At 41.8% G+C, this 15,397-nt stretch overlaps 1 protein-coding gene across 1 annotated transcript in view; it reads right to left on the reverse strand.

The window, feature by feature from the left end:
- The window catches only part of LOC100257580 (nuclear pore complex protein GP210), a 75,318-nt gene extending 60,906 nt beyond the window's left edge, over nt 1-14,412 (reverse strand). The window contains exons 1-4 of the mRNA XM_059742663.1: nt 13,975-14,412; nt 12,967-13,232; nt 11,885-12,051; nt 11,575-11,791 (exon numbers count right to left, since the gene is read on the reverse strand). Of these exons, the coding sequence (XP_059598646.1) occupies nt 11,575-11,791; nt 11,885-12,051; nt 12,967-13,232; nt 13,975-14,159 (835 nt within the window). The 5' untranslated portion in view covers nt 14,160-14,412. The remainder of the gene's footprint in view (nt 1-11,574; nt 11,792-11,884; nt 12,052-12,966; nt 13,233-13,974) is intronic.
- Between the last annotated feature and the right edge of the window lie 985 nt (nt 14,413-15,397).

Below are 15,397 nucleotides of genomic sequence, written 5' to 3' on the forward strand. Positions count from 1 at the left end.
ACTCCCTTTGAATTTTTTCCAATCTAAGTCTCACTTTCCTTGGGATGACAAAAAGCGACATGAAGTAGATAGGGAGATTTGAGAGTGTGCTCTTTATGAGGGTAAGACGACCTCCCTTAGAGAGATATTGTTTTTTCCACATAGCCAACTTTCTCTTGAATCTTTCTTCTACCCCATCCCAAACTCTACACGACTTGTGGGATGCTCCAAGAGGTAGGCCTAGATAATTCGTAGGGAGATTCCCCACTTTACACCCGAAAACTGCAGCAGCTCTATCCACCTCTTCCACTCCCCCAATTGGAATAATTTCGCTTTTCTGCAAATTAATTTTAAGACCTGAAACTACTTCAAAGCAGATAACAACCCACTTCCAAAAAATCAGCTGATCCCTATCATCCTCACAAAAAAGGAGAGTATCATCAGCAAACAATAGGTGGGAGACTGACACCCCTTCTCCCCGTCTTCCCGTTGCCTTGAAGCCCCTAATAAAACCATTCTCTTCAGCTCTTGAAATTAAACTACTGAGCGCTTCCATGATCAGCACAAACAAATAAGGTGAGAGTGGATCACCTTGCCTTAGGCCCCTAAACGTTGAGAAGAAATCTGTGGGAGTACCATTCACTAACACTGCCATTCTCACAGTGGATATGCAACAAAAAATCCATTTACGCCATTTTGGACCAAAACCCATCTTCTCCAAGACTGACATGAGGAACCTCCAGTTTACGTGGTCATAAGCCTTCTCAATATCCAGTTTGCACACTAAGCTTGTCCCAACACTTCTCTTCCTAGAGTCTATCGCCTCATTAGCCACCAAAACAGCGTCCAAAATCTGCCTCCCTTCTACAAAAGCATTCTGACTATTCGAAACCAATTTTCCCATTACTCCTTTCAATCTATTTGCTAGAACTTTAGCAATAATTTTATAAAGACTCCCCACTAGACTGATTGGTCTATAATCTTGCACATCACTAGCCCCCTCTTTCTTCGGGATCAGCACTAAGAAGGTTGCATTATGGCTTCGAAAAATCACATTCTGCGAGTGGAGCTCCTCAAAGACCTGCATCACTTCCCCCCAACAACAGGCCAGCAAGTTTTCCAGAAAGCCAGCGTAAAGCCATCCGGCCCTGGCGCCTTGTCTCCCCCCAGATCAGAGAGAGCTCTGAGCACCTCCTCGTTCGAGAATTGCCTCTCCAAAATATCATTATCCAAGGAATCAAGAGTATTAAATAGACCAGACTCCACTTCTGGTCTTCTCACTATGGGGTCCTCAAACATTGACTTAAAGTAAGACCCAATCCCTTCTTTAAGCTCCTCCTCTTTACTCAGCCTAATACCCCTAACTGTTAGGCTACTGATAAAGTTTCCCCTTCTCCTAACATTAGCCATCCGATGGAAAAACTTGGTGTTGCTATCTCCCTCCTTCAGCCAAAGGGCCCTTGACTTCTGCCTCCAAGAGATTTCTTCGAGGATGGCACAATGATTAAATTCATCTCTGGCTGCCCCTTGACTCCTCCTATCTTCCTCAGAGAGAGAGCCAAGACTTTCTAAATTGTCCCAATATTTTAACTTCTCCCAGGCTGCATTCTTCTTAACTGAAACATCGCCAAGGGATTCTTTATTCCACAACTTCAGGTCATGTTTCAGAGCCTGAAGCTTCTTCGCTATCACAAAGCTTGGACTCCCCCTAAAAATGTAAGACTGCCACCATTCTTTAACCTTATCCGTAAATCCTTCCACCCTTAGCCACATGTTCTCAAACCTAAACGGGCTTTTACCTTTTCTCACCCCTCCACAGTCCAACAGAATTGGACAATGGTCAGAAACAGGTCTAGTTAGAAGACATTGCATTGCCCCGGTCACTCGTTCCTCCCCGTCTCCTGAGAACAAAAAACGATCTAACCGAGCCTTAAGGGCCCCTCCTTCCCCTCCTATCCAAGTGAAAGCTCCACCCCCCAGAGGTGGGTCAACTAGTTCAAACTCATCGATAAAGCTTGAAAACTCTCTCATCGCAGTTGACATCTGCCTTCCATTGCTCGTTTCAGCTGGGAACCGCACTACATTAAAATCCCCTGCTATGCACCAGGGATCATTACACAGCCCCTTGATTGCGGCTAACTCCTCCCACAACTCCCTCCTCTCCCTTCCTTTGCTCGGACCATATAACCCAGAGAAGACCCACACAAAGCCCTCTTCACAATTTCTAAAACGACAAGAGATAGAAAAAGACCCCACTTCGAACTCCAACCCTTCCAAAACTCTTTTATCCCACATTACTAGCACCCCACCTGCAGCACCCCTCGCATCTAAAGACACCCAACCTAAATTCCTCCCAATTCCCACACTCTTGACAACCCTATCAGACATTTCCTTCATCTTTGTCTCCTGAAGACAAACCAAATCTGGCTTGTGTTTTCTCACCATCGACTTGATGACCATCCTTTTATCTGGGTCATGCATGCCTCTAACATTCCAGGACAATACTCTAAGCTTCATAAGGAACCACGGTCATTTGCCTTCTCAGCTCCCCTTCCTCTGTCTCTCTTCCAGCCACTCCATCATAGTTAATGGTACTGACGAGCTTCTTCAGCTCTCTTTCCTTCCTTGAACCCGACAATGTGCCTCTTTTTTTCTCATTAGACTTCCTGATGAAGCATCTCCTATTCTCAATCTCCTTAAGAATTCTCAAAATATCCTCCTCAAAACCTTCAATCGAGACCCCCACCGACTTGCAGAAGCCTAGGAATTTCTTATTTATCCAAGGGGATTTATCGTTTTCCTTTTCTCTTACTCCAATGATTTGAAGATGTGGCGTCTGGACCTCACCTTCTTGAGACCGAGGGGATACCGCCCCTATCCCTCCCTCTTGGCAACTAGCCCCTTCATTACCTGGCAGAGAGAAGGAACGTCCATCCTTGAGGACCATGCAAAGCGGCAGTTCGGTCTCCAGGGGGTCTTCAATCGTCTCCTCAAGCTGCCTTGACTGCAAGATCCCCATGGTATCCCCCATCTCGGGAGGAGAAGGAGAAGAAGAAGAAGGGCCAGACGATTCCCCTGAGACCCCCCCAAGAATAGTCGAGATGGGGTACATACCTGATGTATAGCTCTTCCACGGCGGGGCGTTTCGATCTTGACCCAGCGCCGACGCCTCCTGCATCGAGAAATCCCTGGTACACCTTGGCAGCGTCGGGAGCTCCTCCTTGTTCTCCCCAGCAGCAGAGGAAGGGAGCCCTAGGACTGATACCTGGGCTGACCCTTTTATACCTTCTTTTGATCTATTGGGCCTAGTTGACCCAGCCCATCTCCCCTCCTTATTAAAGCAGCCCATACCCATTCTCTTAAAAAGACTTTGGGCCCTGTGGGTGCTGGGCTCCCAAGAACTATTGGGCTTAAATGACCAAGCCCATCTCCCCTCCCTTTTAAGGCGGCCCAAGGCCACTTTCTTCAAAGGATTTTTGGCCCTGTGGGAGCTGGGCATCCTAGAGCAGGCAGGCCCTCCCAGCTTGTTCTCCAATTCAGCCCGTTTGGAGCTTGGCCCATCCTTTCCAGCCTTTCCTGCCACAACAGATCTACCTTTTTCAAAAAGCTTCATTTTGTCCTTCCTAATCACTTCAGCCGCCCCACCTTTTGCTGCGTCAGGCGACTCCTTCACCAGCCCGGTCACCTCTTGCAGGGAAACAAGACCTCCCCCTTCTTTTTTCCCAGCTTTATCCTCGGGAATCTGGATCTCCCAGCCTGTCACTCTATCGCCAACACCTGCAGCGGGATTTCCTCCTCCATAGTGCATCTCTTTCACTCGCTCCTTGGAACGTGGGTCACACCCTCCTTCTCCCTGTTCAGATGGATCGTTACTCGTCTTGCTCACTGGTTCATCTGCAACCTGAAGTGCCGAGAACCATACCGAGTCCTCCCACCACAATGGAATAGAGAATGAGGCGAGTCCAGCTATCACCTCTAATCTTCCAGGCACCTCCTTCCCATTGTTTTTAACTAAAATTCTAGCACCCCTTCTGTAGCGAGACTTTTTGGTCTCCTCATCCACATCAACAAAACCCCCACAGGCATCCCCCACTCTTCTGAAGAACTCCATGCACCAAAACTGAAGAGGCAGCCCTGGGATTCTCACCGAGGAAACATCCCTCTAAAACTCCACTCTTGAACACCCCATAGTTGGAGCCCACCAGTCTAGGGATAAGCGAACCCCTTTGAGCAGGCGACTCCCCTCCTGTAGCACTCTTTGAGCATCACCCCTATTGGAAAATTCAAAAAGGAACAATGCATCTCTTAATGCAGCTACCCCCACTTTACCACAGAAGCTCCACTGGGTGTTAGCCCAAATCTCCACCACTCTTAAGTCGGGTCCCTTCTCATCCTCCGCATCCCATCTTCCCACCAAAAAACGGCTGAGATCTTTCAGCTTCGAGGTATAGGCCTCATTTCCAACTTCAATCCACACTTCTTCACTCCTGTTTCTTTCCCCTGTTGCCAATCTCTTAGTTGCATTCACATAGCTTAAATCAGGTCTAACAAGAGAAAGTGCATGCCCTCCATGCCCTCCTCCCAAAGGCCGAGAAGCCTCTGTTCCATTCTTAGAGACCTCACCAATTTTAGCTAACTTCTTCAACTTACATCTCATGAATTCCCAACCCAAAAGGTCAAAACCCTTTAGAATAAAAATGAAGTATCTCCTATCATCCTCTGAAAGAACAGAGAGCATAAGGAAGCGACCAGCTTCATTTTGACGCATTTCTATCTTGTATCTCCTCTCTCGGTCAATCGCATCTTCCTTGAACGGCTTCTTCCCCCTCCAATTGCAGCATGCTTCCAACGCCTTCAAAAACCATACCACTACCCCCCTCCTCGCTTTGATCCATCTCCGAAAGCCTTTGCCTTTCTCTACTATCTGAACCTCACCCCCATCCTTTGTCCAATCAATCCTCAACTCAAAGGACTTGGAATCAATGCGGAAGAAGCATAAGCTATCCCCCATTTCTGTGGAACCACAAGAGACTACAAATAAATCAGAATAGCAGATACATGGAATCAATCATTTGAGACAGGAAACCTTTCCAACAGAAACCTTTTCAAATGAAGTCTCTCCAGTATATAATGTTGAGTAGGAATCTTCAAAGTTGCTAAACTGGACTTCTCTAGGGCAAAACTTTGGTTTAACTCTTTTTTATATGAGGCCCACCCGAGTCTTTTTGGGGAGCCCTTCACTTCTAGGGCTCCCTCCGAGCTTGTCGGGGACACTACGGGGCTGGAGTAGGAGCTCCTAGTCATGGAAGGTGCCGATGTCGGGGGTTCGTCTCTTGGCCACCTGAAGATTGTTAAAATATTGTGTGAATGGCCGAATACCTTGGCCTTGAGTTTTGTATATTATATATAGACTTTACAAGGATGCTATACATGGAAAGCAAATAAAAGCAAATAAATTCCCACATGATTCTAGCCCTATACATGTAAATTATAATCTGTCAAATAATATATGCTAACTGTATAGAATAATAAATGGAGAAATAAGGAAATAATTGTGGGCTAAAATAAGGAAAGAAGTGTGGGCTAAAATAAGGAAAGAAGAAGTGTGGACAGCAAGAAAGAAGTGTGGACAGCAAGTGGTCCTTTGACAGCCCCCCTCAAATTGATGCAGGTTAATCAACAAGCATCAATTTGCTACTTAGCAAGCAATGTCGATGACGAGGGAGAGCCTTGGTGAAGATATCAGCAACTTGTAAGTCAGTGGAAATATGTGGAAGAGTGATAACACAAGCTTCAAAGGCTGCACGGATAGAGTGATAGTCCACTTCAATATGCTTTGTGCGCTCATGATAGACAGGATTGGCCGTGATCTGAATAGCACTTGTATTATCGGCATGTAAAGGTGTAGGATAGGTCTCAAAAAAGTCTAACTCCGCAAGCAAACCTCGAAGCCAAATGATTTTAGAATAAGCAAGAGACATCGCCCGGTTCTCAGATTCCGTAGATGACTTAGAGACTCTATCTTGCTTCTTACTTTTCACAAACATCTTAAACTAAAACTCCCTATTAAGATAGTTTTTGCCATTGAAACGAACAATAGAATATTCTCCAGACATTACAAAAACAGAAATAGCCTAGGAAACAAAAAAAAAACATCGTCAAAGAGCCTAAATCTGATAACAAACCTCCAAATAATCGAAGATCTCCAAGAGCCTAGAATCGAAGAAACCCAAAGAAAACTCCAAGATCACATCACAGATGTGTTGTCACAACCACTAGAAAAAAAAAAAGAAAAAGAACCGAAAAACTGGGCTAGAGTCCGAGAGCCCCTAGGGCTAAATCCGAGAGCCCCTAGGGCTAAATCCGTGAGCCCTTAGGGCTAAATCGGAGAAAACCCAAAGAAAAACTAGAAAGCGTGTAAACTCTAGGTTCAGAACACAAGCTCTGATACCATGTCAAAATATTGTGTGAATGGCCGAATACCTTGGCCTTGAGTTTTGTATATTATATATAGACTTTACAAGGATGCTATATATGGAAAGCAAATAAAAGCAAATAAATTCCCGCATGATTCTAGCCCTATACATGTAAATTATAATCTGTCAAATAATATATGCTAACTGTATAGAATAATAAATGGAGAAATAAGGAAATAATTGTGGGCTAAAATAAGGAAAGAAGTGTGGGCTAAAATAAGGAAAGAAGAAGTGTGGACAGCAAGAAAGAAGTGTGGACAGCAAGTGGTCCTTTGACAAAGATCACCGACGAGGCGCTATTGGATGAAGCATCCAGGTATCCCCTTTGTCACAAACTCTCTCTTGTTTCTTTGGGGCTTGGGTTTTCTTCTTCTTCTCCTTTTTTCTTAAGGCCCGGCGTTTCTGTGATGGGGATAGAGGGGGCTTCCAATGGGTCGGTTGGGTCAACGGAAGAGGCGAGGAGCAGGGTTCCGTTGCATGATGAGCTGATTGAAGATTTTTCGGCCCACAAAGGACAAAACAAGCCTCTGTGGGCTTCGCTTGGCGCTGCTAGTGGGTCTAAGCTAGCTATTGTTCCATATAGATCGGGATTTGAGAGCCCATTAGCGGAGAGGATGGCCCTCCAATTGGAAGAGGGGGAGAGAGATGAAGGATGGAGTTCTAGCTGCCTTGTGAAGTTCAGCCGTTGTCTGGGTATGCCGACAGAAGGGTTTGAAGAGGAAATTTTGTACCTTTTGAGGAGAATGAAGGGGAGAATTGAACAGAAAAGCCAGAACGGGGCGTGTAGAAAGACTAAGTCTTCGGCTTCAAAATCCAGCAGGGAACTAAAGAAGTTGGAGTGGACAGTGAGCTATAAAAGAGCTAGGGTGGTTACCAATGCAGGTATGTCTGGAGGGACTTCTGGATCGGGGTGCAAATGAAGATAAGGATTTTATCATAGAATGTCAGAGGGGCAAACGATAGTGATAAGAGAAGAGTCATTAAGTCAATCATAAAATCCAAAAAAGTGGATGTGGTTTGCTTGCAAGAAACTAAAATCAAGGAAATGAGAATGGGGCTTGTCTGTAGGCTTGGGGTAGGAAAACATCTAGACTAGAGAGCAATCAATTCTCAATTTCATAGAATGGAGGTGTTTGAATTGGTGGAGGTGGAAGAAGGAATGTTCTCAATTTCATGTCTGTTTGAGAATTGTGTGGATGGGTTGATGTGGGTGTTCACTGGAGTGTATGGGCCGATTTGCAGTAGGGATAGAGAGGATTTCTGGGAGGAGCTTGGGTCAATAAAAGGTTTATGGAGTGACCCCTAGTGTGTGTGCGTGTGTGTGTGTGGGAGGGGGATTTCAATATGATCAGATATCCAGAGGAGCGTAGTAGGGGGGTGGGCTTTCTGCTACAATGAGGAGATTTTCAAAAGTGGCAAAGGATTTGGAGCTAAGGGACTTTCCTTTACATGGGGGTCCTTTTACATGGCGAGGTGGGTTGAATAACCAGTCCCAGTCTAGGCTTGACCGGTTTTTAGCAACAGATAACTGGGACAGTATGTTCAATGGGGTCGTGCAGGGGATCCTTCCCAGACCAGTCTCTGATCACTTTCCCATTATCCTAGAAGGTGGAGGTTTGAAGAGAGGTCCTTCACCTTTCAGATTTGAGAACATGTGGCTAGAGGAAAAAGGGTTCAAGAACCAGATGAAGAAGTGGTGGGGGAGTTTAACTTTTACTGGGACTTTCAGCTTTGTTTTGGATGCAAAATTCAGAGCCTTAAAAGATATTTTGAAGAATTGGAATAAAAAAGTGTTTGGTATCATTGACACTAAAAAGGGTGAAGCTCTCAGACAAGTGGAGCACTGGGATGAATTGGAGAAATATTCAACTCTAAATCTGGAAGATTGTGAAGCAAGGAAGGAGGCTAGGGAGTCTTATAAGACTTGGGTGTTGAGGGAAGAAATTTCTTGGAGACAAAAGTCTAAGGAATGTGGTTGAAGGAGGGGGACAATAACACTAGATTCTTTCACAGGATGGCGTATGCTCACAGCAGAAGAAATTGGTTGTCCAAGTTGAAAGTGAATGGATGTTGGCATACGGAGGAGAATGATTCAAAAAATAGTGTGGTGGGGGTGTTTCAAAAGTTGTATTCTGAAGAAAGGGGGTGGCGTCCTAGTGTTGAGGGGTTGTCTTTCATGAGGTTAGTTAGCAGTGAGGCTGAGGGGCTGAAGATTACTTTTTCAGAAGGAGAGGTGTTTGTAGCACTTTCAGATCTAGGCAAAAACAAAGCCCCCGGTCTGGATGGCTTTACCATGGCTTTTTGGATGTTTTGTTGGGATGTGGTGAAGATTGAGATCATAGGTTTTTTTAGAGAATTCCATGAGAGGGGCAGATTTGTTAAGTCACTGAATGCTACTTTCTTGGTTTTAGTACTAAAGAAGGGCGGTGCAGAAGATCTAAAAGACTTCAGGCCAATTAGCCTTGTAGGCAGCCTCTACAAGTTGTTGGCCAAGGTGTTGGCTAATAGAATTAAAAAAGTGATGAGGAAAGTGATCTTGGAGTCCCAAAATGCCTTTGTGGAGGGTAAATAGATTTTGGATGCAGTTTTGATTGCTAATGAGGCTATGGACTCAAGGCTGAAAGACAATGTAGGGGGTGTGTTATGTAAGTTGGACATAGAGAAGGCTTATGATAATGTTAGTTGGAGTTTTTTGTTGGCAATTCTTAAAAAGATGGGTTTTGGGGAGAGATGGATAAAGTGGATAGATTGGTGCATCTCTACTGTGAAATTCTCTGTTTTAATTAATGGTTCTCCTTCCGGTTTTTTCCAAAGCTCGAGGGGGTTGAGACAAGGAGATCTCCTCTCCCCTTATTTGTTTGTGATAGCCATGGAGGTATTTAGTTGCTTATTGAGAAGGGATATTAGTGGAGGCTTCTTATATGGGTGGAGGGTGAGAGGTAGGAGCGGCGAGGAGGTTCAAATCTCGCATTTGTTATTCGCAGATGATACGTTGGTTTTTTGTGAGAAGTCTTTAGATCAAATGACTTATCTAAGCTGGCTTCTCATGTGGTTTGAGGCATGTTCAGGGTTGAAGATCAACTTAGAGAAGAGTGAGTTGATCCCAGTGGATAGGGTGCATGATATAGAAGGTTTGGCCTTGGAGTTGGGTTGTAAAGTGAGTGGACTCCCTTCCTGTTATCTAGGTTTGCCTTTAGGGCTTGAAGAGCATGGGAGAGGCAGTATATATATAAAGGAGGGAGACTCACTCTAATCCAAAGCACTCTTTCTAGCATGCCTATACACTTTATGTCTCTCTTCTGCTTGCCAAGAAAAGTGAGGTTGAGATTGGAGAAGATTCGGAGGGATTTTCTGTGGGGTGGGGTTGCTCTCGTCCAAAAGCCACACCTTGTTAGGTGGAACTTGATTTGCTTGGATAAAAAAAAAGGTGGGTTAGGTGTGAGAAATTTAGCTCTGATGAATAGCACTCTCTTGTGTAAGTGGAATTGGCGATATGCCAATGAAAGAGAGTCGTTTTGGAGGCGAGTCATAAGTCACAAGTATGGCGAAGAGGAGAGGGGATGGCGCACTCGGGAAGTAAGTGGGAGATACGGTGTTGGGCTTTGGAAAGTAATTAGGAAGGAGTGGTTGCTTTTAGATGGTAGGTTGGCCTACCATGTGGGTAGTGGGCAGAGAGTGAGATTCTGGACGGACAAGTAGTGTGGAGATGAGCCACTTTGTGAGTCTTTCTCCTCCTTATTTTCCATCTCCTTGTCTAAGAATGTTTGGGTTTTGGAGGTTTGGAATCCTGTTGGTGAGGAGGATGGTTGGACTCCTCTTTTTGCAGGGGCATTTAATGATTGGGAGATCGAGTTGGTGAAGCTTTTTTTGCATAAGATCCAAGCCTTCTGGGTGCAAAGGGAGGAGGAAGATAGAGTGATCTGGACAACTTCAAATGGTGGCGCTTTCTCAGTCAAGTCTCTTTATTCTATTTTGGAGCTCGAGGGTTCTTCTATGTTCCCTAGCGAAAGTATTTGGAGGGTGAGAGTGCCTCCTAAGATAGCTTTCTTTGCTTGGGAGGCTTCCTGGGGTAAAGTCTTAACTTTGAAGCAACTTCAAAGGAGGGGGTTCTTTTTGGCAAACAGGTGCTTTCTTTGTCTATCTAAAGTAGAAACGGTGGATCACCTCTTACTTCATTATGTTAAGACGCAGGTCTTGTGGAATCTTCTTTTCTCCCTTTTTGATGTGTCTTAGACTCTTTTGTGTACAAGAAAACTCTTCTTGGGTGGAATGGAGCGTTTGTGGGGAAATGTCGCAAGAAGGCTTGGAAAATGGCTCCCTTATGTATATTTTGGTCAGTTTGGAAGGAGGGGAATAGATTAGCTTTTGGGAATGAGGAGCTTCCGCTTCAAAGATTGAAATATTCTTTTGGATGTAATCTTTGGTCTTGGGTCAAGGTTTCTTTAGTTTTGAGTCCTTCTTCTCTTGTAAGTTTTTTAGACTAGATAGGCTCTAAGTAAGGGAAGGTGGTGTGTATACTCCATGTATACTTTGAGGGCACTGGTTTTGGTGTTTCCTTTTTTCAATTTATATACTTCCTTTTTATTTATCAAAAAGAAAAAAACACCTCTTTTTTGGTCTTTTATTTATTTTGAATACGTCTTGTATACCTCATTTCTTTTTAATACAATCCTTATTTACCTATAAAAATATGATCAAGAATTTAGAAGTTTTTAGAACATGATCAGCCAGCTATTTTGACCAAACAGACTGCTTGGACTTTAAAATTTTAGCATAATGTTATAATTCAAAGGCTCACACCACAAGTGTGCCCCTCTAATACTCTGTTCTCAATAAAACACACTCATTTTGTTTAACTAAATATTGTAGTTCCAAGATTCCAAATAACATGCCCAATCCCCTTCCAAGAACTTCATCCAACCTAGTCAGTGCCAACAACTCCCATAACCAATGTGTTCTTATGGTTTGTTTTCCACATCTATAACTAATAGACAATAAATTGATGTTCCATCTCAAATGGACTCACTTTTCCGGGAAAGAATCACCAAATTTAACATTATACTCAAAAGAGAGGATATTTTCTTTTATTTTCAATACTATTGAAATGACATAACAAAACCTTGAGGAATATTCCCCCGAATGACTTTCAAAGTATAGCGAACAGCAGCACCAATGAGAATGAAAACAGGTGAGGGAGGATCAAGTGACATGGCTTCTGCTACGGTTAAAACAATCTTATCAGCCATGTGCTCAAATTGTGGCTCCAGCAAATGCACAGAAACAACCTCGTGGCCAATTCCAATTCCTTTTACCACATACAAATCAGAAAACGCACCCTGCACCAGATAGCAAAGAAAATAGTTAGGTATAGCAAGAAAGGCATGTGGTCACTCCTATTGGTCATTCATATCTATGAAGTAGATACATACACCATCTTCAAGTTTTATTTGAACACTTAGGTCCCCACATAATCCACCACAGTCACTCAAGGGAGAATCCTTTAAAGGAACGTGGACAAGGTGAGGAGGCAATCCATCAGTTTCAGGCCTCAGCTGCCACATGAACTGTAAGCCCACTAATGATGAGAACACATTTTCTGCAACGTAGTAGAGAGGTGAAAAAAAAAATTATTGCCAGGCCACATGTATTCAAGAACCAAGTGAACCAAATAAGGAGGGAAAAGGTGTTTGATGTGTGCAAGAAGCTTAAGAAGAATTAAGGAAAAAAAAATATTAAAACAGGAAAATTGATGGTCCACGCACACACAGTAGACGGGAAATTAATAATTCTGTTATATGCATGTGTTGGCCTAATCATCTTCAGCATTATATGTGGCACAATCAGACTGCCAGAGTAGCAGGGAAAAATGACATTCTAGTGATTACTTTTTATCTAAAACTGCTCTTAGCCACTTCTAAGAAATCAAAATTTCAAATTTGGATGGGAAAATGAAGACTAAATTAAAACATCGTAGAGAGAACAAACCCTATCACACAATAATTACAAACTAATTCCCAAGCTCAGCTCTGACAGAAAAACAGAAAGCAGAATAAAGGCCAGACCAAGAAGCCACAGCCCAAACCCACCCATTTGATGAAATCAAGACCTGACAAACTCCCTTCCTTGAGAGAATTCAAAGCTTAATAAACAATAAATTAATGCATAAGGGGTCCCCAAAACACAAATAAATAAATACGGAACCAAACAATCCATATATGTCATGAGGCTCATGATTTCAGGTCATTCTGTCAACACCAAGAAATATTGCATAATCTACTTAACAAACATAAATTCATGACAATCATGGAGGAAAAAAAATAGTTATGAATAAAAAAACTACATCTAGGTTTTTGGGATTGTTACTAAATCGACAGAAAATAGTGTAACACAATGGAATGAGAACAAACCATTGTAATGAAATACCAAAATCTAACACAAGGCTAGATACATCTCATAATAGACAAACAAATGCAGTAGCCTCAAACTAAACCAGTTAGCATCACAGACATACCTTCACTATCAAAGGCACGAACACGGAGAGTAGCAAGCCCATCTAAGTCAAGTTTAATAGAGTTATGAAATATCTGGATCCTGGATATATTATCAATAAAAACTTTGCAACGAACTACAATCCCAGTGTGTATGTCGGCAGCATAAACAGCAGTCTCTTTTCGACCGTTATAAGTAGCAATGGATTTCAGCCTGGCACTTGTTGAACATTGACTGCTTACATTATATTCAGGTAGAACAGATAAAATATCATGATGATCCCATGACCTGAAAAAATAGATAAAACTCAAATATCACCAATCATAAGCAATTAATTAAAAAAATTTACAGATGTAATGTGTAGGAGGACTACCTATTCAACCCCCAACCCCCTATATTAAGACTTTTTTTTTTTGTTTTGTTTTGATAGGCAAATAAAGTTGCATATATATGGAGTTCCCTATATTAAGACTTAAACTTACATATAGCATAGCCATTGTTGCTTTTGATTATCTGCTACATATCAAGCAGCACTGACTATTCTGAATACTTATACAGCCATTAAACCCATCATGTTTTTCCATCATATCTTATGTGATTAGCATCAAATTTGCATTCCCATACAAAGTTAAAATTATTTTTCTTTTAAAAAAAATGATCAATCTTATGCAGCCCAACTTCAAGTTTCAACCGATACTATATGCATTTAGAATGAACTTAAGAGTATCACAATGCCAGAATCCAAAATCCCTATTCGGCAACAATACAGAATCACCTGCTAAAAGCCTAAAAAGCAAGACAATTGGCTAGTGACAAAATGCAGGTGAAGAAAAGAACAAAAAATTTTGAATCCCTCTTAGCAGTTTCTTACTTCCTATAAAAGAAAAGTCCAACTCAGAAAATCCAAGTAATCACTTTCCAGTTTCTCGGTTGTTAGTTGTGTCTTACACTCTATAAAATGCAAAATGAAAACTCCAAATTATTTTCGGCAACCAAACAAAGAGATATAGGACGAGGAAAGTGAAGATACCATTTGAAGCAACCGCCACTTCCTTGAAGAAGATACTCAACGGGATAAGTCATTTTGGGAGGCAACAGAATATTGACATCAGCTATGTGAGGACCAGACCCCAAATGCGGCGTCGTACTGATCACAGGCATCTGAATGACAAGAAAAACGAAGAGGAAATCCCAGCGAAACATATTGAGGCCCATGAGTGAAGTGAGAAAGCAAAACCCTAAAAACAGGGTTTTGGGGAGAACCGACCTGAGCTGAGCATGGGCGCTTTTAAACCGAAAGGAAGACGCCGAGGCCACTGGACCCAGGAAATGGGCCACGTGGCGAGGAGTGATTGGGACTGAGGCGTTTCTGAGAATCGCCAATGCCAGATATGATATTACTGTTTCCAGGATTTGCTTTGTGTGATCGTCCAATTGGGTGTAAGCGGAACGAGTTTAACAGTAGCGTTTTCCAATTTTGGGCTAATGTGCTTGGCGTTGCCTTCACCTGGACTTAGCGAGAGTGTCGCTGTTATTTATGATCCGATTTTCAAATTTGCAGAGAAGCCCCTGCTATAGCATGTATTTTAAAAACATAAGGTCTTTATTAAATAAATTTAAATTTTTTTCTAAAGATAAACGTCCTGGGAATTTTTTTATTTTCAAGGATAAAATAATATAAAAAACAATTATTAATTATTTCAAAACAGATTTTTAAAAATTATTTTGAAAATAAAATATTTTCTGATAATATTTTCTCGGAAGTAGGTTATAATTGAAAAGTGCACAACTTCTTATTTACTTTTAAATGAAGGTATAAAAATTGAATTTTTCAAATTTAGAGAATTATTTTCCGATTAATTTCAAATGTACTTATAAAAACACATTTTAAAAAGTTGATTAGATTTTCTCCATTTTTTTCGTGGGAAGATTATAAATGCATTCACAAAAATTTTCTTTACAATCACGATTTTAATAAAAAAATTTAAGACATAAATGTCCTTAATTGAAATTCCTAAAATACCCTTGAGCACAAAAAATGCATCAATTTCTCTCTTCTTCCTCCTTAATTCCTTCTCTTACAGTTTCTCCATAACTCTAATAAGAATTAATAAGAGAGTTGCGATTTTCACCCATGCATAAGTAAATTACCATATTAAATGATGTTATAAATACATAAGTATGGTTTTTATATATTTTTTTTTGTTAAAAGGAGGTCTCACGATTCTTGTTCGGGATTATAAGGCTAAATATTTTATAGTTGTTCGACCTTATACCTTTTAACACTCTTAAGAGTGTCCAACCCTAAACCTTTAGATATTTCAACTATGTCCAATATTTAAGAACTGGCAATACAGGTTCCTAAATTATTTTCTTTCATTTACGTTAAAGTTTTTCATGACTTTTCACTTTTAAATCACATCTACATCTTTCTAATTATTTTTTAAACAAAT

The sequence above is a fragment of the Vitis vinifera genome, chromosome 14, assembly GCF_030704535.1.
Source record: "Vitis vinifera cultivar Pinot Noir 40024 chromosome 14, ASM3070453v1".
In the NCBI taxonomy this organism is placed as follows: Eukaryota; Viridiplantae; Streptophyta; class Magnoliopsida; order Vitales; family Vitaceae; genus Vitis; species Vitis vinifera.